The sequence below is a fragment of the Eublepharis macularius genome, chromosome 2 (genome assembly GCF_028583425.1).
Source record: "Eublepharis macularius isolate TG4126 chromosome 2, MPM_Emac_v1.0, whole genome shotgun sequence".
Lineage (NCBI taxonomy): Eukaryota > Metazoa > Chordata > Lepidosauria > Squamata > Eublepharidae > Eublepharis > Eublepharis macularius.
In genome coordinates, this window is record NC_072791.1 from 73,608,101 (window position 1) to 73,630,419 (window position 22,319).

At 42.3% G+C, this 22,319-nt stretch overlaps 1 protein-coding gene across 1 annotated transcript in view; it reads right to left on the reverse strand.

Annotated features, from left to right (window-relative positions):
• The window catches only part of PLEKHD1 (pleckstrin homology and coiled-coil domain containing D1), an 86,529-nt gene that overhangs the window by 44,850 nt on the left and 19,360 nt on the right, over positions 1-22,319 (reverse strand). Inside the window, exons 2-4 of the mRNA XM_054969975.1 lie at positions 9,256-9,349; positions 1,930-2,019; positions 1,346-1,422 (exon numbers count right to left, since the gene is read on the reverse strand). Coding sequence (XP_054825950.1) covers positions 1,346-1,422; positions 1,930-2,019; positions 9,256-9,349 — 261 coding nt within the window. The remainder of the gene's footprint in view (positions 1-1,345; positions 1,423-1,929; positions 2,020-9,255; positions 9,350-22,319) is intronic.

Genomic DNA, 22,319 nt, shown 5'->3' on the forward strand with positions numbered 1-22,319 from the left:
GTCAGCTCCTAACCTGACTTTGCTGACACAAATCACAGTTCTTTCCAGCCGCCAACTTTTCACTCATCAAACCCACACAAACCAACTAACACAGCCAAATTGCTTCTGCTTCTTAAAAGGCAGATTTTTAAGCCCTGACATTGGGGACGGGGGGAGATCTAGATTTTGGAACAGTTTCCAAATCAAATGGCTGAAAATCCTGTATTATTTTATTTCATTTATTTAAACATTTACACCCCCTTAGTCATACGTTCCTGGGACAGCTGCCAGAATAGAATAACTGAAAATACAAATCCATTTAGAACCATAAAACACAGCAGAAGAGAGAGCGCTTCAGATAAAAACACAGAGTTATTGCTATAAAAACACAGAGTTATTGCTACCGACAGCTATTTTATTAGCTCTGCCCTGCACAAGGCACGTGTTTCTTGACCTTCACAGCCATGCCCATTATGTTTCTCTCTTGACCAAGGAACTGCATGACTGCTGGAGCAATTCTTCAGAGCTATTTTAAACTCCTCTGGGCAGTAAAAGTGTTCTTCAATCATTTTGTTATACTATAAATAATTGTGATTATTACCACCTAGGTCAAACCTGTCTATGCTGTAGGCGTAGGGTGTTAAAGGCTGGTCTGACATGCAGAAAACTATCTGGCAGTAATTTGAAGACTGGAGGTCAGGACGGCTTGATGGGGGCCTTCATATTTAGGTATTAGGTAAATATCATAAAAAGATTATATGGAAATAAAGTTTGATGTCTGAGGCAATTCTGTAGCAGTGTATAGAGCAAACAATGGAAAGCAAGAGATAAAGATGGTAGCAAGCAGTTCAAATATGAAGAGAATTTTGACTTGCTGGCATTTGGTCCATGATAGAATAAATAGGACTGACATGCCTTCCAAAGGGCCAAGCAAAGTTCCCCAGCCTCCACCAGCCTCTGCCCCCTGCAACCAACTCACCTGGCCAGCAGGGGGAACAGGAAATGTATAAAGAAATTCACTGCCTTCAGTTTCTTTTCTGGTAGCAAGACTCCAAGAAGTTCTTTCCTCCAACTTCTTCAGTCACTGCTGGTGTCCTCCCAGTGTTCACAGGGCTATTCCTGATTCTGTTGCTAGAACAATGTTACCCTTTCAGTGTACTCCAAAGATGTCCCTTCACCCATAATATCACAGAACAGCCTTGTTGCATACAAAAACGTGAGGACAATTGAGAGTTCAAATAAATGAAAGCATTAACAACATTTCTATGTAAAGGACACAGAATGCTTGAGAGGTAATAGCAATATAGAAGTTAGCTTCAAGGAAAAGATGGGCTTAAAGGGGTGGTTGATTGCTCATTGTACTTACACTTTTCCAGATTCTTGTAGCATCTCCAGCCACTGGGCCTGTTCAAATTCTGATTCTGCTGCTAGAACAATGTTACCCTTAAAAAGAAACATCAAAATAGCTATAAAGAGTTGCTGATATACAAAGATGCCCATTAAGGAAAAAGAAAACCAAACATCCCTGCTCTTGGGTATGGAGGAAGGGAGGAAATCTGTGGGTATTTCTGTATTACAGACATGTAGCAAGTTAACTCTTGTGGTTCCCCCAAGAATCCTGGGAACTGCATTTTGGTAAGAGATCCTATCTGCCTCACAGAACTATAAGAATGCCAGCTAAACAGAGGAAGTTTATAGGTTAGAAAGGCCTCAAGAGTCTCAGGAACTTCTGACATTACTGCTATAGTGGAAGTTATATCTACAGAAAGTGTAACCAGGAAGCAGAATGTCAAGGAAAGAGCTGAGCATGGTGACAGAGAGAAAATGAGTGGGACTGACACTGTTGCATATCTAAGTGGTGTGTCTGTTGGAATATGGATTTCTTTACTTGTCCATTTAGAAGCTTTCTGTAGCATTAAACATTTATTCAGTTGGAATAAGTTTCCTTACATGGAAGTCCTCGTGGGAGATTTTCATTGCATAAGGCATGTTGGGCTCTTCTTTGGCTTCTACGATGCAGCCACCAAGAGGTATGACACCCTGAGGAACAATATACCAAACACTAGGTTAGTTGATAAGAATCTCCACTGAACAGCAATGGAATTAAGATAGATTTTTTTTTACAGTGTCCTCTGGTTAAAGTTGCCACCTTGTCTGGAGAAAAACGCACTATCCCTTTAATAGAGGTTTAATGCATGGAAACTGGCAGGTGAAGCTTTTAGTGGCAGAAAATAAAATCATGTGGTAAATAATATCACATTAAGCCTCTATTAAAGAGACGTTTTTCTTCAGGCTGTTGGCAGCCTTTCTTCTGGTTCATTATAGAACTGTTGCAGTACAATGGATAAATATGTGAGCTGTGTCAGCTACAAAATCCCTCGTTCTAATGTCCCCTCAGATGAACATGACCATCTCTTAGCTTCAACCTCTCCCCTGCCTGCAATATTGGAGAAATAATACAGTTTACCATATTTGTGTGTATTATTTACTGCATGTAAGGATTTGGAGGAGCACCCAATACAAGAGGCAGGCACATGGAAGAAAGTAACGCACAGGAGCAGGATAATCAGGAGACATTCTGAGCCTCTGTGCTAAGCAATTGGTTCCAGGATCTCCCCATAGATATTGATTCTGGATCACTGGATCAAGGGCTACTCCCCCAGTCTCCTCAGATGTTGAAGGAAATTTCTCAGGCCCCTGTGGATGAGAGGACTTGAGCTTCTCTTCCCCAATATAGGAGAAGGCGTGTGCTGGCAATTGGGGATTCCCTACTGAGAGGGGTAGAGGGTAAAGTGTGCTGACTGAACTTGTCGTCTTGAGAGGTATGCTATCTACCAGATGCACTCATCCAAAATGTGACAGAAAGTGTAGAAAGACTCATCAAGCCTGCAGATTATTATCCTTTCTTGCTGATCCATGTGGGAATAAATGATATTGCCCGGCACAGTCCAGAACGCATTAAAAGAGACTATGTGGCTCTGGATAAAAAGGTTAAGGACCTGGGAGTGCAGGTTGTGTTTTAGTCAGTTCTTCCTGTTGAAGGCCATGGTTTAGGAAGGGGAAAAAGAATACTGCAAATAAATGACTGGCCACGTAGATGGTATCATCAGGAAAGGCTTAATTTTGTGGACCATGGCTTACACTTCCGAGATGAAGCTCTTCTATCAAGAGATGGTTTGCACCTCACGAAGGTAGGAAAAAATGTATTTGGCAACAGCCTTGCAAACCTGATAAGGAGGGCTTTAAACTAAACCCTATGGGGGGTGGAGACAAAAATTCAAAGCCTATAATTGGAGATGAAAACACTGAGATTTGCAGGGAATGGAACACATGCTAGAAAACATTACCTCACAGGTAAGCACAGAAACAAAAACCTCAGGACATATAACTCATGACTTCTGATGTCGCTACAATAATGCGAAGAGTATGGGAAACAAGCAGGAGGAACTTGAAGTCCTAATATACAAAGGGGACTATGACATAATAGGCATTACTGAAACTTGGTGGAATGACACTTACATTTGGAATACTAGGAGTGAGGGATACAACTTGTTCAAAAGGGATAGACAAATAAGGAAGAGGGGAGGAGTAGTATTATATGTAGAGGCAGCATATACTTGTGAGGAAATACATATATCTGAGCATGGAAATAGTCTCTGGGTTAAAATAAAAGGAGTAAGAAATAATAGTGATATTATGGTGGGGGTCTGCTATAGACTGCCAAGCCAGGCAGAGGACTTGGATTAGAAACTCCTAGAACAAATTACACAGTTCACAAAGAGATGGGGGACACAATAGTCATGGGAGATTTCAATTACCTGGATATCTGTTGGAAGTCTAACTCTGCTAAAAATGAAAGGTCAAATAAATTCCTGACTTGTCTTGCTGACAACTTCATTTTCCAGAAAGTGGAGAGGGAAACAAAGGGTCCTGCTATCTTGGGCCTGATTCTCACCAACAGGGAAGAACTGTTTGATGAGGTGAAAGTAGCGGGCATCCTGGGGAGCAGTGACCATGTAATTTTGGAATTTACAGTATTGGGGAAGGGAAAAGCTGTATGTAACGACAACAACAACAACATTCAATTTATATATCGCCCTTCAGGACAACTTCATGCCCACTCAGAGCGGTTTACAAAGTATGCCATTATTATCCCCACAACAAAACACCCCGTGAGGTGGGTGGGGGTGAGAGAGCTCAAGAGAGCTGTGACTAACCCAAGGTCACCTAGCTGGCTTCAAGTGGAGGAGTGGGGAATCAAACCTGGCTCTCCAAATTAGAGTCCCGTGCTCTTAACCACTACACCAAACTAGCTCTCAAATGTAGTCAGACATATAGGTTGGACTTCAGGAAAGCAAATGTTAACAAACTGAAAACTATGCGGGGTAGAATCACATGGTCAGAAATACTTAAGGAGGGGTTCAAGAGGGGTGGGAGTTTCTTAAAAGCGAAATATTGAAAGCACAAGCACAAATTATTCCTATGAGAAGGAAAAACGGCAGGAGCTTAAAGAAGCCATGGTGGCTTCATAAACATCTTTCTAATGAACTGAGAAATAAAAAAGACTCATTTAGGAAATGGAAGGAGGGCCTTATAACCAAGGATGATTATAAACAAATAACCAATGCTTGTAGGGAGAGCGTTAGAAAAGCTAAAGCTCAGTATGAGCTTAGGCTAGCAAGAGATGCTAAAAACAACAACAAAAAAGGGTTCTTTGCTTATGTTCAAAGTAAAAAAAAGAGCAAGGACATGGTAGGCCCATTGCGGGGACAGGGAAGTGAAATTGTAACAGGCGATGAAGAGAGGGCAGAACTTCTCAGTTCCTACTTTTACTCAGTCTTCTCCTGCAAGGGAAATGGTGCTCAACATGGCAATAACAGAATACATGCTGGAGGAAGGGAGTTACAGCCTAGGATCAGCACAGAGGTAGTACGAAAACATCTAGTTTCTTTAAATAAAACTAAGTCCTCAGGGCCAGATGAATTGCATCCAAGGGTACTAAAAGAACTCACAGATGTAGTTTCTGAGCCTCTGTCCATTATTTTTGAGAATTTTTGGAGAACAGGTGAGGTGCCTGAAGTTTGGAGGCGGGCAAATGTTCCCATCTTCAAGAAGGGGGAAAAGGAGGGTCTGGGTAACTACCGACCTGTCAGCTTGATGTCTATTCCTGGAAACGTTTTAGAACAAATCATCAAACAGTTGGTCCTTGAGCATTTAGAAAGGATGTCTGTGATTACTGAGAGCCAGCATGCATTTCTCAAGAACAAGTCATGTCAGACTAACCTTATCCCTTTTTTTTGAGAAAGTTATTACCTTGCTGGATTAGGAGAATGCTGTAGACACAGTTTATGTTGATTTCAGTAAGGCTTTTGATAAGGATCCACATAATTTCCTTGTCGACAAGTTGGTAAAATGTGGTTTGGATCCTATTACTATTAGGTGGATCTGTAATTGGTTGACAGATTGCACCCAAAGAGTGCTAGTTAATGGTTCCTCATCCTCTTGGAGAAGAGTGACAAGTGGAGTTCCTCAGGGATCAGTCCTGGGACCTGGCCTGTTCAACATTTTTATAAATGATTTTGATGGAGGGAATGCTTATTAAATTTGCAGATGATACTAAATTGAGAGGGGTAGTAAATACGGTTGAAGACAGAGTAAGGATACAGGATGATCTTGACAGACTGGAAAACTGGGCTAAAACAAATAAAATGAATTTCAACAGAGATAAATGCAAAGAAAACTCAAAGGTATAGTTCTAGGATGGGGGAGACTTGTTTTGGCAGTAGTATGTGTGAAAAGGATCTAGGGGTCTTAGTAGACCATACACGGAACATGAATCAGCAGTGTGATGTGGTAGGCAAAAAGGCAAATGCAGTTTTGGGCTGTATCAACAGAAGTATAGTATCCAGAACATGCATAGTGATGGTGTCACTCTACTCTGCTCTGGTTAGACCTCACCTAGAGTATTGTGTTCAGCTTTGGGCACCACAATTTCAGAAGGATATAGACAAGCTGGAACGTGTCCAAAAGACGGCAACAAAGATGGTGAAGGGTCTGGAGACCAAGTCCTATGAGGAAAGGTTGAAGGAGCTCAGTATATTTAGCCTGGAGAGGAGACAACTGAGAGGTGATATGATAACCATCTTCAAGTACCTGAAGGGCTGTCATATAGAGGATAGCGTGAAGTTGTTTTCCGCTGCCCCAGAAGGTTGGAGCAGAACCAACAGGTTGAAATTAAAAGAGTTTTTGGCTAAACATTAAGAACTTCCTGACTGAGCAGTCCCTCAGTGGAGCAGGCTTCCTCTGGAGATGGTGGGCTCTCCTTCTTTGGAGGTTTTTAAGCAGAGGCTAGATGGCCATCTGACAGCAATAATTCTGTGAACCTAGGCAGATCATGAGAGGGAGGGCAGAAAGGGTTACATCAGTGCTTAGTTCTTGCTGCCCTTCTTACATGCTCAGGGTAAGGCTGATCACCACCTTGGGATGGTAGCAATTTTCCCCAGGCCAGTTTGGCCAGGGATCCTGATGGTGTTTTGCCATCTTCTGGGCATGGAGCAGGGGTCACTGGGGGTGTGGGGAGGGGAGGCAGTTGTGAATTTCCTGCATTGTGTCAGGGGTTGGACTAGATGGTGTCTCTGTAAGACCCATGCAACTCGATGGCACTTTCCACCACCAACCTCTCCCATGAAAATAAATAGTATTTGCTGCAGTGCTTTTGTATTTGTTGTTGATCTGGTGCCTAAACAAAAGTGTAGCACAAACATGATTATCTCTCCCTCATGCATAGTCAGTGAGGAATTTGTCAGGTCTCCCACTACGATAGGAGGCCTTTTGCCAGCTACCCACGCTGCAGCTGGCAGGAGAAAAATAAACAACCACTGTTGGTGTGATGGCGTTAAGTAACTTTCAGGGAAAACCAGAAGTGGAATCACTGGAAACTGTAAAATCTAGGAATCACTGGAAAAACTAAAATCACATCACAGCTGGCATTTCTATTATCAACGCTGATAGGTTTCAACAAGTATAGTGGCAATAGTTAATAACAACAAGAACTTTAATGAGAGAAAGCTTAAACTGAGAAGGGGTGGGAAGTAATAACTGGGTTCCACTAGGCCTTTTGTGCTTGCTGGTAAGAAGTAGGAAATGCACTTGTTGCAGCCTTGCAGGCTGTTCTTCCCAAGGCCTGCTAACACAGTTAGTAAAGAAAGTCACTGTCTTCTGCTTCAGTCTGGTAGCAGGGCTCCAAGAAGTTCTTTCTTCCAACTTCTTAAGTCACTGCTGGTGTCCTCCCAGTGCTCACAGGACTATTCCTAGTTTGGATTTCTTTCAGACCTCTTGTTTTCACTTTTCTTTCCCTTTGTTTCCTTTCTTCCTCCCCTCAGGAAAAGGCCCTCCCCTTGGCAACCAGCAACAGGTGGGGGGAACTTACTGGTCTTACTGATGCGCTCAAAAGTGAGTATCTCTCTAGCTGATGATGTCACTTCTGGCCCAGTTGGCCCAGTGCAGCCTAGAAGTAATGACATCACAACAGGGCCAATGCTTTAACATTTAGGCCAAGTATTACAGAATCAGCCCTGGCACAGCACTATTGCTTCCAGGCTGTGCTGGAAGTGATGTCATTGGCCAGGGACATGAGTACACATGCACTCTTTTCCCAGGCCTGCCTCCTTCTACTCAATCCCATTTCCATGGCCTGCCTCCTCCTGCTAATCAGATGGTGATCAGCAGGTAAAAGCATAAATTGCCAGGAGTCTGCACTCGGCAAGGCTAGTGATGTCACTTCTGGGATCAACCAAGAAATTATGTCATGCCATTGACGCAACAGCAATTTTTCCCTTATTTTTTCCCCTGCTGACCTACCATGTGACAGTGGAGGGTGCTGCTGGCAGGAGGTACTCTGCTATAGCATGAGACCTAAAGCAAATGCGGAGTGCAGACGACTATTATCCCAACAATAGCACCCGCAATGCAATAATCACACGTAGTTCTGAAATTTGTATCACAATTTTTGTAACACAAATTTCAGAACTACGTGTGATTATTGCATTGTGGGTGCTATTGTTGGGATAATAGCATGAGACCTGGCAATCCTAGGATCACATCTACTGCTTCCTGGTCCCCCACTGCTGTCTGGTGCAGCAGTGGGAGAAATCTGGCTGGAAAAGTGACATTGCAGTGATGTTGTACATCACTTCTGGTTGAGTAAAACCTAGGGTTGCAAGACCATGCCTGGCAACTGGAAGGAACTTAGGGGGCAGGGACATAGGGGATGCGCAGTGTTGCATGTGCTATGATGTCACATCCAGGAAGAGACCATATTGCTCTAGGAATCTCCAGAAACTCTATGGAAAATTATAAGAGTTTCCAGTACTTCTAGAGCTACATGATGTCACTTCTGGGTTTTCCCCAGACGTGATATTCCATCACATGCAATGCTGACTTTTGCCAGCTATGGTGGGAGACCTGGCCACCTTAGTAAAACCATAGAGTTCTGGGGGGTAGCTACAGCATCTGGCAACACCAGACACCACTTCCGGTTATGAGACCACAGTGTTGCATGTATGGTTGCCAGGTTTGGCTAGGCAACCAGCTGGAGAAAGGGGAGGGGAGGAGTTACTGTTGGGGGTGGCTGATCAGCCTCTCTGGTACAATGATGTCACTTCCAGCACAATCCTGAAGTAACGTTATTGTTCCTGGAATGATCATAGTGTTTTGGGTGATTGCTAGAGTGTCACCCAATGTAAGAACATCATTTCAGGGTTGGGCCAGAAGTGACATCATCATGCCACTAACTCCAATAGACTACCCTGTATTTTTCCAGTGAATTTCTTCCTGCTTCCCAGCTGAGCAACAGTAGACAATGGCAGCAGGAAGCTGGGGATCTTCTGCTATATCAGAAGGCCTAGCAACCTTCATCACATGATGCCCAGCATCACCACCAGAAGCTCCTAGCAACCATAACTTTGAAGCAGTGGTGTTGTATACATTCCTTCTCTTTCCACAACTAGTAAAATGCATCTATACTGCACTACCTTAATAAAATAAGATAAAGAAAAAATAAGTATCTTTTGTTTCCATGAAATGTTTGCAGTCACTGGGAAAAGACAGTGCCTCTGTTTGTTTGTGTTTTAAGGGGCAACACCAAAACAAACTGGCAAACATGTTTTCTGTATTCTGGTAACATAATTAGTACAAAAACTAATCCTCAAGAATTCTAGATCAGAGCTCCAGATGTTGACAAGATAACACCAGAGAATGTTTGTAGGTACTGCTTACTTTTGGGTGTATATTAAAGTACCGATTGTTTTCAAAGTTCTTCTTTTCTCCTTCAGCGTAGTAAAGCAGAAAACTCTCTTTGATGATAAAGAATCTGAAAGAATGAAAATGTTTTCTCTTTATATAGCACTTAACCCTTTAATATACACACCAGATAATATCACATGGACCGCAGTCATGTAAACGTATGAACCTGTTTTGTACTGAGTAGTCCTTCTAGCTCACCATTGACCACTCTGATTGGTAGTGGGTCTCCAAGATTTCAAGCAGAGAATGGTCCTTCCCAGCACCTGCTACCTGGGACCCTTCTAACTGGTAGCGCTGGCGATCAAACCTGGGACTTTCCGCATACAAAGTATGATCCACAGTTCTTTCCCTGAACAATCCTTGAGACATACTGTCTAACTTGGGGAAACTGAAAAGTTCCAAAGAAACTGAGCCTACAGATGTGTACCATACGCCTCTCTTGCAATGATATGAAGATGATTTCCATGACCCACCCAGCCCTCCAGTTTCATGGCTCCAACCAAGGTTGCCATAATCAAATTGGGCCAAAAGGTGTACTCCAAAGGGACTTCTGCAAATACCTCCTTCTCTTCTAATCTGACAATACCACCTGTCCCCAGACGGTTGTAAGGCTACCAATGGAAGCCTTCAGTGAACACACGGTCTTTTAAATTCCCACTATAAAGGCTAAAAACATCTCTTTTTTAAAAAATAGAGCTCTAAGATTCTCAAGAAACAAAACTATAACATGCGGTCTCCCTGTGTGAAAGGAGCACCTGTGTGCGCTGCACACAACACCACTAGCCAAGTGTGGTAAATGAAATCTCAGAGCTTCCTGACATTGGGGATTTGAGGCAGAAAGTGAAATGTAATCATCCAGGTTGAAAAGTTGTTTGAAATGTTTTTGCATCCACAAAAGTAGCTTAAGAGTTTTGCAGTGCTTTATATTTCTTTAGATGAGAGGCCTGTCCGTAATTGCTGATATATTTCAAGAGCAATTCCAATTTAAAGCTTGGCAAGGGAAGGCATTTTCTGTCTATGCAGAATAAAGGCTCCCTGATTCATGTTCCCAGAAGCTCATGCTCAGAGAGCTGTTTTCTCTTGTTTCACCATAACTCAGCCCAGAATTACTTCTTCCAAGAGCGTCATGGCTGACTGCAAACTGATGCTTACCTAGCTCAGAGTCAAAGTGGATTCCATAATACCCCCAAGAGCTCTTCTTATTCTTCACTTCATTGCAAGTCACCTGGCACTTTCTCCTCCAAGCTATTGTAAATATTTGAACAGAGGAAAAAACCCACTGAAGACATTTTTCCTATTGGTAAAGCAGGTAGAATGGTTTCATCTCTTGCACTGATATTGATTGCAAATGTTGTTAATGTAAGGACGACAGCAAAACAAAATGCTTTGTTCTGCTGTCATCCTTCAGAGAGAATTGTGATTGATGCCTGGGTTTTTGAGTGACATTTGGACTTCCACAGAATCACAGAGTTGGAAGGGGCCATACAGACCTTCTAGTCCAACCCCCTGCCCAACGCAGGATGAGCCTAAAGCATCCTTGACAAATATCATTCCATTGAAATGACTCACCATTTTTTACCTCTACCCAGGAGGCAAGAGCTGTAATCCAACACCAGCAGCAATTCGAAATAACATTTACCCCAAATGCCGGCATGGCCAGGTCTAAAAAGCTCTGTCCATTGTGTACAGTTCATACACAGTGCAATCCTTGCAGAACTACTCCAGTATAAATCCACTTATTTCGGTGTTCATAGGCTGGAGTAGCTCTGCACAGGATTACACTCCATTTGATGCAGGCGCATGTGGCAGGGCAGTAGTGATCAGTTAATATGAGTAGTACAAATCCCTGCAAAACTTCTTTGACCAGTAACAGCAGTGAGACAGAAAAATGTACACACATTGAGCAACAATGGCTCTATCATACCACATTACACTCTTTGAAAAATTATCCTCTCCTCCCCAACCTGTTCTCTCCCCAGGTACCACCCCATATCTCCAAGTGGGCTGGGTTCCAAAAGACCACTTAATCTTGTGAGCCATTATCATAGGCTGCTTTTGAAATCGAGAGAACGTATGGTGCTCACATGGGGTAAAATCTCTTGTTTATGAGAGGACTCTCTCTCTTTCTCAGGAGTTTGGAGGTCCAGCATCACTCCCCCCACCCCCCCACCAGTGCTTCATAGGTTGGCTGGGTAAAGTGGGTGGGGGTGCTTTTTGGTATCATGCCAATATGCAACATCATTTCCAGGGGTTTCCAGATGTCTGGTTTTGAACCGAACAGTCTACTATATGTGTTTGCTGTCCAGAAAAGAAATTGAGAAAGGAATTTTCTAATTAAGAGTTGCAAGAAGCAGGCAGCTCCAAAGAGATAGAGTGGTGCGGGGAGCTCAAGGATTTAAATAGAAATGAAGTGAGAAAATAAAGGAGCCAAAAAAGAAAATAAACCCTGAAGTGCCCTCTCCTCAAGCAACAGAGTGATTTCTTCGCCTCCCTGAAAGGGATGAGTACAGTTTTATTGTTCATGAGTCCAAGAGAACTGCTTTCTACTTCTATCCTGCATTGCAATGTGGCGAGTTAACTTTTGATCAGCTGTGTTGTGTTTCTTCCCCCTTTCTCCTTTTCACCTGGGGAATTGCTTTGCTTGCCCGGGCACACTACAAGCTGGCTGTCTCTTCTGGCTCCCATCTGGGGAAAAGCAGACAGCTCCCCCCCCCCCCACCTCAGTGAGAGGCAGCTGCAAAAAAGAACTGGGGGGGGGCAGAAACAATCAAACCTTCAGTTTTAACTAGGAAATGTGATGCCAGTTGCACTGTATGAAAACTGATTGTAGACAAATTCCAACTTGCAAGTAACCCACTGGAGGAATTAAAGGCTGACACATACCAGTACAAATTATGGTCATTTATCCTATAGGTGCAGCAGTTCTGTTGAAATGTTTCAGGCCTGTATCATTCAGAGTTTTCCCTCCATGCACATGCTTGTGTGATAACTTGTGGAAGATATACAAAAGCAGCAGCAGTGCAAAACTTTTCATGAGGCCAAACTAAAGACTCTGTGATACTTTAGAAGCTTTGTAATCTTTTGAACAACCTTTTGAGAATAGAAAAAGGAGGATGAGTGAGTGGATGGGGGGAGCAGAGGCTGCCAGGGGGAGAAACAAACAGGTAGATAGGTGGGTAGAAGATAAGGAAAGGGAGAGACTGTCAGGGTAGAGAAAGCTGAAGAGTGAGAGAAAAGGAAAGGGAAAAGGCTGCAGGCACTGCCACAGGGAGACAAAGACCATTTCCACATATCCTTATAGGAATGGCCCACTCACGGAACGCTGGCCGCTTTCCCCCAGGAATCCAGACATCTCCGTTTGCAAAATGGTTGCAGGCTGTTTGGTTTCAGTTTTTTCTGGGTCTGTATTTTCCTGTGGTCCCAGAAAAGGTGCTGTCAGGTCCATTGCCCACAGTCCCCCCATACTGTTACCCAGATATATGTTACTATAGCCTCGTGCACCTGTTCCCTTGTTGCTTTCCAGATTCCAGTATGGCAGAGCCCTTATCTCGGATGGCTCACCACAGCGGCCTTGGGACAGCTCCTTCCATCCCGCTACTGATTAAGTTCTGCTGGATGGGCTATGAGGGTGGGGGACATGTAGAGGGGTAGATATCATGTACTCAGTGCATCATTCTTAATAAGGAGACTGTGTACAGCCAGATGCCTTTATTTTGCTTCTGTGTATCCTATGGACATATGTATGGCGAAGCCAAGATATCTAAATAAAACCCATTTACTCAAGAGCCTGGATTTCTTGCTGCAAGGGTTTAAAGTCAGCTTCAACAAATCCCGTCTCCGATAGACTGATGGGCGCCAAAAATGGAAACCAAACAGTCTGCAACTGTTTTGCAAACGGAGACATCTGGATTCCTGGGGGAAAGCCGCCAGCGTTCCGTGAGTGGGCCATCCCTATAAGCAGGGCTTTTTCCCAGCAGGAACACAGGGGAACGGAGTTCCGGAACCTCTTGAAAATGGTCACATGGCTGGTGGCCCCGCCCCCTGATCTCCAGACAGAGGGGAGTTGAGATTGCCCTCCGCGCCGCTCAGCAGCGCGGAGGGCAATCTCAACTCCCCTCTGTCTGGAGGTCAGGGGGCGGGGCCACCAGCCATGTGACCATTTCCTCTGAGAGCAGCGCACTGAGTTCTACCACCTCTTTTCCCAGAAAAAAAGCCCTGCCTATAAGGAAGTGCTGAAATGGCCAAAGAGGGAAAGCAAGAGCAAGAAAAGAAGTTGGGAAATGAGTCCTTTAGGGTTCCCCACTTGTACTTGCAGGGAAGTAGGAAGCCAGTATGTTAGAGTAGTTATTGGACTATGAGCCATGAAGCTTACTGTTTGAACTAGCCACTATTTTCTTGAAGCCTACCTACCTTGAAGGGTTGTTGTGAGGATAAAACAGAGGACAGGAGAAACATATACAATGCCCTGAGATCCTTGGAGGAAGGGTGAGATAAAAATTGAATAGAAATGAGGATTTGGAAGAGGTCACAATGGCTTCATGTAGCTTTTAAACCCGGACTCCAGCAGACTGGAAATTATAGTTACCAAACTTTTTTGATTTTAAAGATTATTGCATGTTTCATAACACTCCAGCTGTGTAGGACTAAATAGGATAAAAGCCATCTAGTTTCATGCCTCTGAGCATTGAAAGTTTGAATTTTTCCACAGTCCATAACAGTGCTTTAATCCACACTGGGTGTGGAAATTTTTTCAGGGGCAGTTTGTATAGATCAGAAGTCAACCTGTGGGTTGCAATCCCCTATAGAGCCACCATGGTCAATGCTTTTTGGAAGGACCTCCTACTGCTAGAAAGCATACACAGAGAACATACATAGTGAACCAGGGTGCCACACTTTTGCCTCAAAGAGCATGATAGAAAAGGGAAGGTCATTCAGTGGTAGAAAATATTCGTTCTTAGCACAGATAAGTTTTGAAACTCAAACTCCTCTTCTTCATATCACATGATTATGTATTTTCATGTTGTATATAGCCCATCTTTCTCACTGAGACTCAAGGTAGATTATGTGCTGTAGCATGTGCTTGCGGCTCAGTACGGGTTAAGGGTCCCAGGTCAGAAACATCGAAGATCACCTATGTAAGTGATTATTTTATAGGTGACACTCCCCTTGTACCAAAGGAATATAAGAACATAAGAAGAGCCCTGCTGGATCCAGTCCAGCATCCCATCTCACCCCGTGGCCAACAACAGGGCATAGAGGCTGAGACTTTCCCCTGAAGTTGCCTGCTGGCACTGGTATTCCCCTTTTGCCTGCTGGCACTGGTATTCCCCTTTTAAAGCCATCTATGCTTGTTGCCATTTTTAGATCACTGTGATACTGTGCCTCTGGCCAAACAGTAGCAACTTGATAAAACTTTAAAAGTCATTTTGCTCTGCCTAATTGCAGCAGTTTCCTGTTTTATACAAGTCAATGAACTAGTGAATAGCGCTCCAAGCCTATGCACATTTCCCTGGGAGTTATCCCCATGAACCTCAGTGTTTCTTCTGAATATGATTGGGCTGCACATCTGTTTACAAACACCATCCCCAGTGCCATCCCATGCATAGTTATCCCTCCTGAACCCACTGACTTTTGTCAGTGCAGCACTGCTTCACTTCACTTTGACATTCAGAACATGGGTGGAAATCATAACATGCTATGGGCCTTCACCTTCTACAGCACTACAGTTCAGCTTTCAGTTGTTTCAAGGGCTCAGGAGGGGGCTAGATCCAAAGACAAGTGGAAACAAGATAAGTGTTCTGTTATTTGTATCAGTTTATGCCTGTTTTGGTAAGTCAGCTGTTCCTGCTTAAGCTCTGAGGCACCTCGGGCTTTTTGAACTGCTTTCATGAAAGTGTTTTGTGACCTGGACAAGATTGTCTACAGCACCTGCAACCTGAACTTTCTTCTAAAGATGCAAAAAGTTGATACTGGTCCAAAACTACACAGCACATGTCATGGGGGAATACGCCAGTCGCAGAAAATGATGGCACAGGCACTCTCCAATGCATGTAGCAATTGTGCACAAACCAACAAACAGTTCTAACGAGTTAACAGGAATCCATAATGGTTAGGGCTGCTTAGAACGAAGACTGTCATCAGTATGGCTTTCCTATATGCCACTAATTGCCACTAGTGGTGGAATGAAGGTTCCCAGTTTGATGTTAGCTAGCCACATCCTTCTGTGCATGCACCTGGAAATCACTGAAACTTAGAAAATATCTCTTGTGTGACTCTCTCCCAGAAAACCTGTTTTCTACTGATAAATGTTTTTGTGGCTCATACCCATACACAAGGAGAATAGTTACATAATGTTTTATTAAGTGTTTTGAAAACATAACCCTGTTAAGTATTCCCCACAGATTATAACATCATTTATGGGCCTTGAGCAAATAGGGTTTTTTTGCGATAGGTCCGGTAACTAATTATAGCAAATAATTGATGTTGAAGTAGGGTAAATTTCATCCTCTGGGGATATTCCAGTAAAAGTGGAACACGGCAGCCTCTAGGGCTGTTCAGATCTGAAGCCGCTGAGTCTGTCATGTATTCCATTCTGAGAGGCCAAGATTTTTCTGTCTCATGTTCTGGACAGGTATGGCGATTGGGTGGGGGACAAGATTAGGCACACTGTGTGCAAACTGGAAGGGTAATCTCATTCATTATTGAAATACAGTCCTTCAGTGAGTGATACACACAAGTGGCTTTCAGACCTTGTTCTGCCCCAGAGATCATAGTCTGTGTCCTCCCATTCTGCTCATCTAACAGCAATTTGTCTGTTTCTCTGCAATAATAATTTTTCAAAATCCGTAAGACTTCTCTTAAGATGAGATTGCATTTTTTAGTTGCTAATCAAGTGACTTAGTTGTAAGTATTCAAACCAAGGGCTTTTGAGAGAACATACGGTTTCTAATTGAATTTTATTTTTTAAAGACCCTTTGGTTGTAACATCACATAGCCTTGATAGTTTTATTTCCCTTCAAGAAGGGTAGGTGTTTTTAGAATTACCCAGAGTGAACCATTTTTGTCCTTAAAAAGATGAAACTGGAGAGATATCTGGAGCTAGCAGTTTTCTCTTTGCATCCAAGGTATGTAAAGTGGCTTCTAAGAAAGGGTTTAAACATATTGTATTTGGTCTATCTTTTGGATTGTTCCAAATTAGATCTTCAATAGCAGCTGGGACAATGAGTGTTCAATTTCCATCCAACCTTTAGGGTCATCAGAGTTAAAATACAATAATAAAAATTGTTACTGAATTGCATCATAACTAATTAAATTAGGGAGACATAACCACTTGCTCTAGATGGGCAGGATAAAATTTGGTGATTCATTCTGGGTTTAGCCTTTTTAAATCTGGCTGGCTGGCTGCCCCTGCAAGTTCTCCCCTCCACCTGCAACTTTCCAAGGCTTTCCTGGGCTTTTGTTCCCCCATGGAAGTGAAGCAGGAGGGAGGGGGAGCGAGTGAATGATTGAGGTGTCTAGCCTTTGCAGACTTCCCAGAGTTGTCTGGTAATGGTTGGATGTTGGTTCTGCTGGGTTTGCAGCAGTGTCCTTCTATGCTTCAGTTTGATTCACTTTGGTTTTTTGACATTGGCTCTGCTGGGATCTGTGGTTTGGATTTGGTTCTGTTGTGGTTGCATTGGTCCTGGGTTCTGGCTGCCTTGGGTTTTTTAAGTGATACTGGCTCAGTTGGGCTTGCAACAGTGTCCTTTCTTGCTTCAGTTTGGTGCTGCTGAGATTGTCTTCTTAACATTAGTTCTTTCTTGGATTCTCTAGTATGATGTTGGTTCCCCTTGCTTTAGTTTGGTGGGATTATCTGGTTTGAATTGGTTCAATTGCTTTGGTTCTGGTGGGATTCTCTGGTGTGAAGTTGGTCCCCTTGCTTCAGATTGGTTCTGGTGGGATTCCATTGCTTCAGTTGGATTGTTGGGCTTTGTTGGTTCAGCTTGCATGGGACTTGGACTGAGACTGGCTTTGGGCCAGAGGTTGGGGATGCCCCTTTACTTAAGGTTTCTTTGCCCTGGAAAACCTCAGAATGCCCCCATAGAAAACAATGGAGTGTGTCTAGGGGTCCCTTGTTCAGGGGCCTACAGAATTGGACCCCGGGGTCCAATCTTCCTGAAAGGGGGGGGGTCTTTAGTAGGCAGGAAGGACTTAGTTTCCTGCAAATTTGGGGGAGTTGGGGACGATTGGCCTAGACATTTCCTCTGATAATACCAGGTTGTAAACTCCTCAAGACAGAGCTTTGCCTTTTGTGTAGAGAGTACCCAGCTAGGCAAAGACGACAGCCTAGAATGACTTTAGATTAGAACCATTATTTGTAAGAAAGTATGCTGTTATAGTCAGGATAATACCAACTTTTACGTGACAGTGTTGCCTTAAATTATAATCCAGCATAATGTGAGAGGAAGAAGGAAGGTGGTTAACCTCTTTTGGAGCTGGAAATGTAGGCAAACAAACTTCCAGGAACAGTTTTCAAATATCTCCTGGTCTTGTATAGGCCAGAGTTAGGTGTGACAGACTCACAGTTTTGCCCCATTGTCATGCTAACAGCAGACTTTAATTCTGGGAAGGGTAATTGATTTCTATGACTGAAGTTAATAAGTGAACCAATTAAATATTCCATCACCAAAAAGAAAAGAACATCACGTTTGCAGCACTGATCTTCATGGATTAGCATTAGTAAATGCATTAGTAAGAGGCTGCAGAGACAAGGTCTGTGGTATCCGATTTTCTTTGTCATCCTCCCACCAGTCTTCAGTACTTCTTGGTACCTCTGCACCTATCAGCAGGGCAGTGCTAGGAGTCACAGATGGAGCCAGATTGAAGTCTCATTGAAGCTATATCATGAGTTTGAGAGAAGAGAGCATCAGTCCAAGATAGTGACCTCCATTCATGGAATCACAGATGGAGCCAGACTGGAGTCTCATTGAAGCTATATCATGAGTTTGAGAGAAGAGAGCATCAGTCCAAGATAGTGATCTCCATTCATGGAAAATGGTTTTCATCACCAGCATTATAATAGACCTTGAGTAATGCATACAAATGGGTCACTAATTTGCTTGTTCCCATAACAGTCTGTTTACAGTGAGAAACAAAGACATTGCTGCTACAATCACTTTTTGTAAACTGCTTTGGCAGAGAACTGTTCTCTGGACTGTTAGCTGGCATTCCAAGTGTTGCTCTTTAGGGTCATATTCTTGTAAACTCCAACCATAAGCACACCATTAATAACTAAAAAGTGTACCTAATGTGAGAGTTCACTTAAGTACAGTAAGAAGAGAAGCGAAGAATATTTTAAAGTCTTTGTGCTTTCATAAAATCTTTTCGTATAATCAGAACTTCACATAGACTGAACCATCTCCCAGTAGCTATGTGCTGTCATTTCTTCTTGTGTTTTTTTTAATATATTTTTTTATTTTAAGAACAGTAAGAATGTACAAGAACAGACAATAGTATATAAAGTTAAACATTAGAAATCAAGTAGTTACAAGCTAACTAGAACATCAAAACAGTCTCTAGATTTAACAAGTTGTTTAGTAGAATCATCTTGTGACAGAAAGTCTAGAACCGGGAACCAAAATTCAATAAAATGGGATTTGTAGTCTGGATTTTCTCGTTGCTTAGTGTAATCAGTTAATTTGGCTAAAATAAATAAATCCCAGACTTTCAATAACCAGTTGGAGATGGTTGGGCCCTTCTCGCTTTTCCAAGCTGTCGCAATAACAGATTTACCTGCTGCCAACAGTAGAGCTATTAGAGCCTTTCTTTCTTTCGGGATGGGAACAGCACACCAATCATTTAGCAAGATCACTTCAGGCTGAAGAGGTATCTGATAGGTGGTTATCTCTTGTACGTATTTACACACATCACTCCAAAACTGTTTAATGTAGACACAATCCCACCAGCAATGCATATATGTTCCTCTATTCCCACATCCCTTCCAGCATAAGGGGGAGATCGAGTGGGTCCTATGTTGCAGCCTAGATGGTGTCAAATACCATCTCATCATCAGCTTTATGGTTTGCAGCTTGATACTCACTATATTAGTAGTGAATATAAAATTGCCCCAAAACTTTTGCCATTTTTCCTCTGTTACCTCGATGTTGCAATCTTTATTCCAAGCCTTTTGATATGGCGATATTTTATACCCAGGTATCTTTGATATCATTCTATAAAGAGATAAGACCCTTTACATCAGAAGTCCCTTTTTTAATTAATAGTTCAAAATCAGCCAGAGGTTCCATCAAAGCCCCACGAAGTGCCTCACCTTTAAGTAAGTGTTGTATTTGGATGTACTCATACCAGGGCAATTTATCTTTTATCTCGGCTTCTAGCTCTGATTTCCCCCTCAAAAGTTTGTTGTGAATTACATCAATAAGCCTAGTCAAACCTCCCTTTCTCCAAATTTTAAAGGTGTTGCAATGTTCTGCAGGTGGAAACCAGTCTTGGCCAGTGAATGTTGCTACCAAAGAATCTGTATGTGTCAGCCCTGATCTTGTTTTGTCCCAGTTCTGTAACATGGCTTTCAGGAATGGATTGTTATTGGAGTTCTTTCCCCTGACAGAGGGCGAGTTCCAGAGGATTTCTGAGCATGTTTTGGGGTAAGTATATTGTTGCATTATATCTTTCCAGTCCTTTGAGTTTTGTAGGTCTAACAGTATTAGAGTGTTATTTAAGTGGGTTGCTTCGTAGTATTTTCTCAGGTCTGGCATGGCCAACCCCCCTTGTTCAGATAGTCTTGTTAATGCTATTTTGTTGAACCTTGCCTTTTTATTGGCCCAAACAAAGTTTGTCAGTTTTTGTTGCCAGACCATTAGACGCTTTGTAGGTATGTGAATTGGCAGGGCCCTGAAATAGAACAAAAATTTAGGAAGCATAAATGTTTTAATTATATTAACCCTTTCCAACAGAGTGAAGTTTTTGTCATTCCATTGTCTAAAAAGTTGTGACAAGGAATGTTCCAAACTCAGGTGGTTGTATTTCATGATTTCATTTAAGTCTAGGGGAATACGTACTCCTTGGTATTTCCACGAATTTTGGATCCACTTACAGGGGAAGTGGGCTTTGATTAATTTGGTTGTATTATCTGAAACTCTAATTGGGTATATTTCACTTTTAGCTTGGTTGACTGATAAACTGGATATATGGCCAAATTGTGTGAGAGTCAGTGCCAAATTGTCTAAAGAAGATACCGGATTAGTTAAATATATGACCATATCATCAGCAAATATGCTGGTTTTGTATGTGGAGTCTCCTATTTTTATACCACTTATGCTTTGATCTTGTCTAATGGTTCGAGCCAAAGGCTCTATCGCTAGTGCAAATAGTAGGGGTGAGAGGGGGCATCCCTGTTTCGTCCCACGTGTCATTTGGATGTCATTGGATCTGTGCCCATTAATTTTCAGCTGTGCCTGCGGATTGGTGTATATTGTACGCACCGCTCTAAGAAATCTCTCACCAAATCCCATTTTGACAAGTAATTCATATAGGTAATCTGGTTCTAAGCTATCAAAAGCTTTTTCAATATCAAGGGCCAAAGTAATTGTGTCCTTGTCTGTTTTTTCCCCAAAGTTTATGATATTAAGGGTTTTGTAGATATTATCGACCATTTGCCTTTTAGGCATAAAGCCTGTCTGATCTGTGTGTATATAGGAAGTTACAAAAGTTTTTAATCTATTAGTTAAGACCGCCGTGAAGATTTTAGCATCCTGGTTCAGTAGTGCAATCGGCCTATATGAGGCAGGATTTATAGGGTCTCTGTCCTGTTTTGGAAGAATGATGATATCAGAAGAGGTCCAGGATGGGGGGAGTCTACCCGCTGTTAATATAAAGTTGCACGTTTTTGCCATTTGAGGGGCTAAAAGCTCTGAGTATTTCTTGTAGAATTCAGCTGGTTGACCGTCCCTCCCCGGAGTCTTGTTAGGTTTTAGATCCTTAATCACTTTTTGAATTTCCAACTCACTGATCGGTTTTTCCATTAGCTCCCTATGACAGTCTACAATTTTAGTGACATCCGCTTGTGCCAAATACTTATTAATTTCTTGCACTTTGGGGTTGTTTGTTGTGTAGAGCTTCCTATAAAAATTTTCAAATACTTTAAGGATTCCCTGTGAGGTAGTGAGGACATTACCGTTGGGGTCTCTAATTGAATGCACAAATTTTGCTGCTTTTTTCTGATTAACCTTCCAGGTTAGTAATTTAATAGACTTCGAGGAGGAGGCCCAATATTTCTGTTTAAGGTATAGAATGTTTTTTTGTATTTTGGTGACTTCTAGTGATTCTAATTTCTTTCTTTCTATTGTGAGTTGGTGTAGTATTTTTTTACTGCCTGATTGCTTATGTTGTCGCTCTAATTCTGCTATATTTTGTAGTAGTTCAGTTCTCACTTTTTCTTTCCTCTTTGTATAGGCAGAGCCTAGAGATATGAAGGAACCTCTGATGACTGCTTTCAAGGCATCCCATATAAAGTCTGGAGTGACCCCACAACATTCATTGGCCTGGAGATAATGTTGAAGATCTTTCTCTATAGTCTTTTGTATATTTCCATCTAATAAAAGATTTTTGTTTAAACTCCAGCCTGTGTATGATTTTTCTGAGTTTGTAAAGGCAATGTTACCTTCTATCCAGGAGTGATCTGACTAAATTCGGGGGCCTATGAGAGTGGAAGATGTATTCTCTATCAGATCTCTAGAAATTAATAAATAATCAATCCTTGTAAAGGAGTTATGTCTTGGGGAGAAGAAGGAGTAGTCCCTCTCTCCTGGGTGGAAATGCCAAGCATCAACAAAGTTGAATTGTTCCAGAATGCCCACCAATTCAGTGTTTAATTTAGTTCTCTTGTGCTTTTTAGCTCTCAATTTAGAAGATGAGTGATCCAAATCATAATTTATTATCATGTTGAGGTCTGCTCCCACAATTAATTTACCTTCTTGAAAGGTTTGTAATTTACTCAAAACTTCCTGAATATATTGGACCTGATTGTAATTTGGAGCATACAA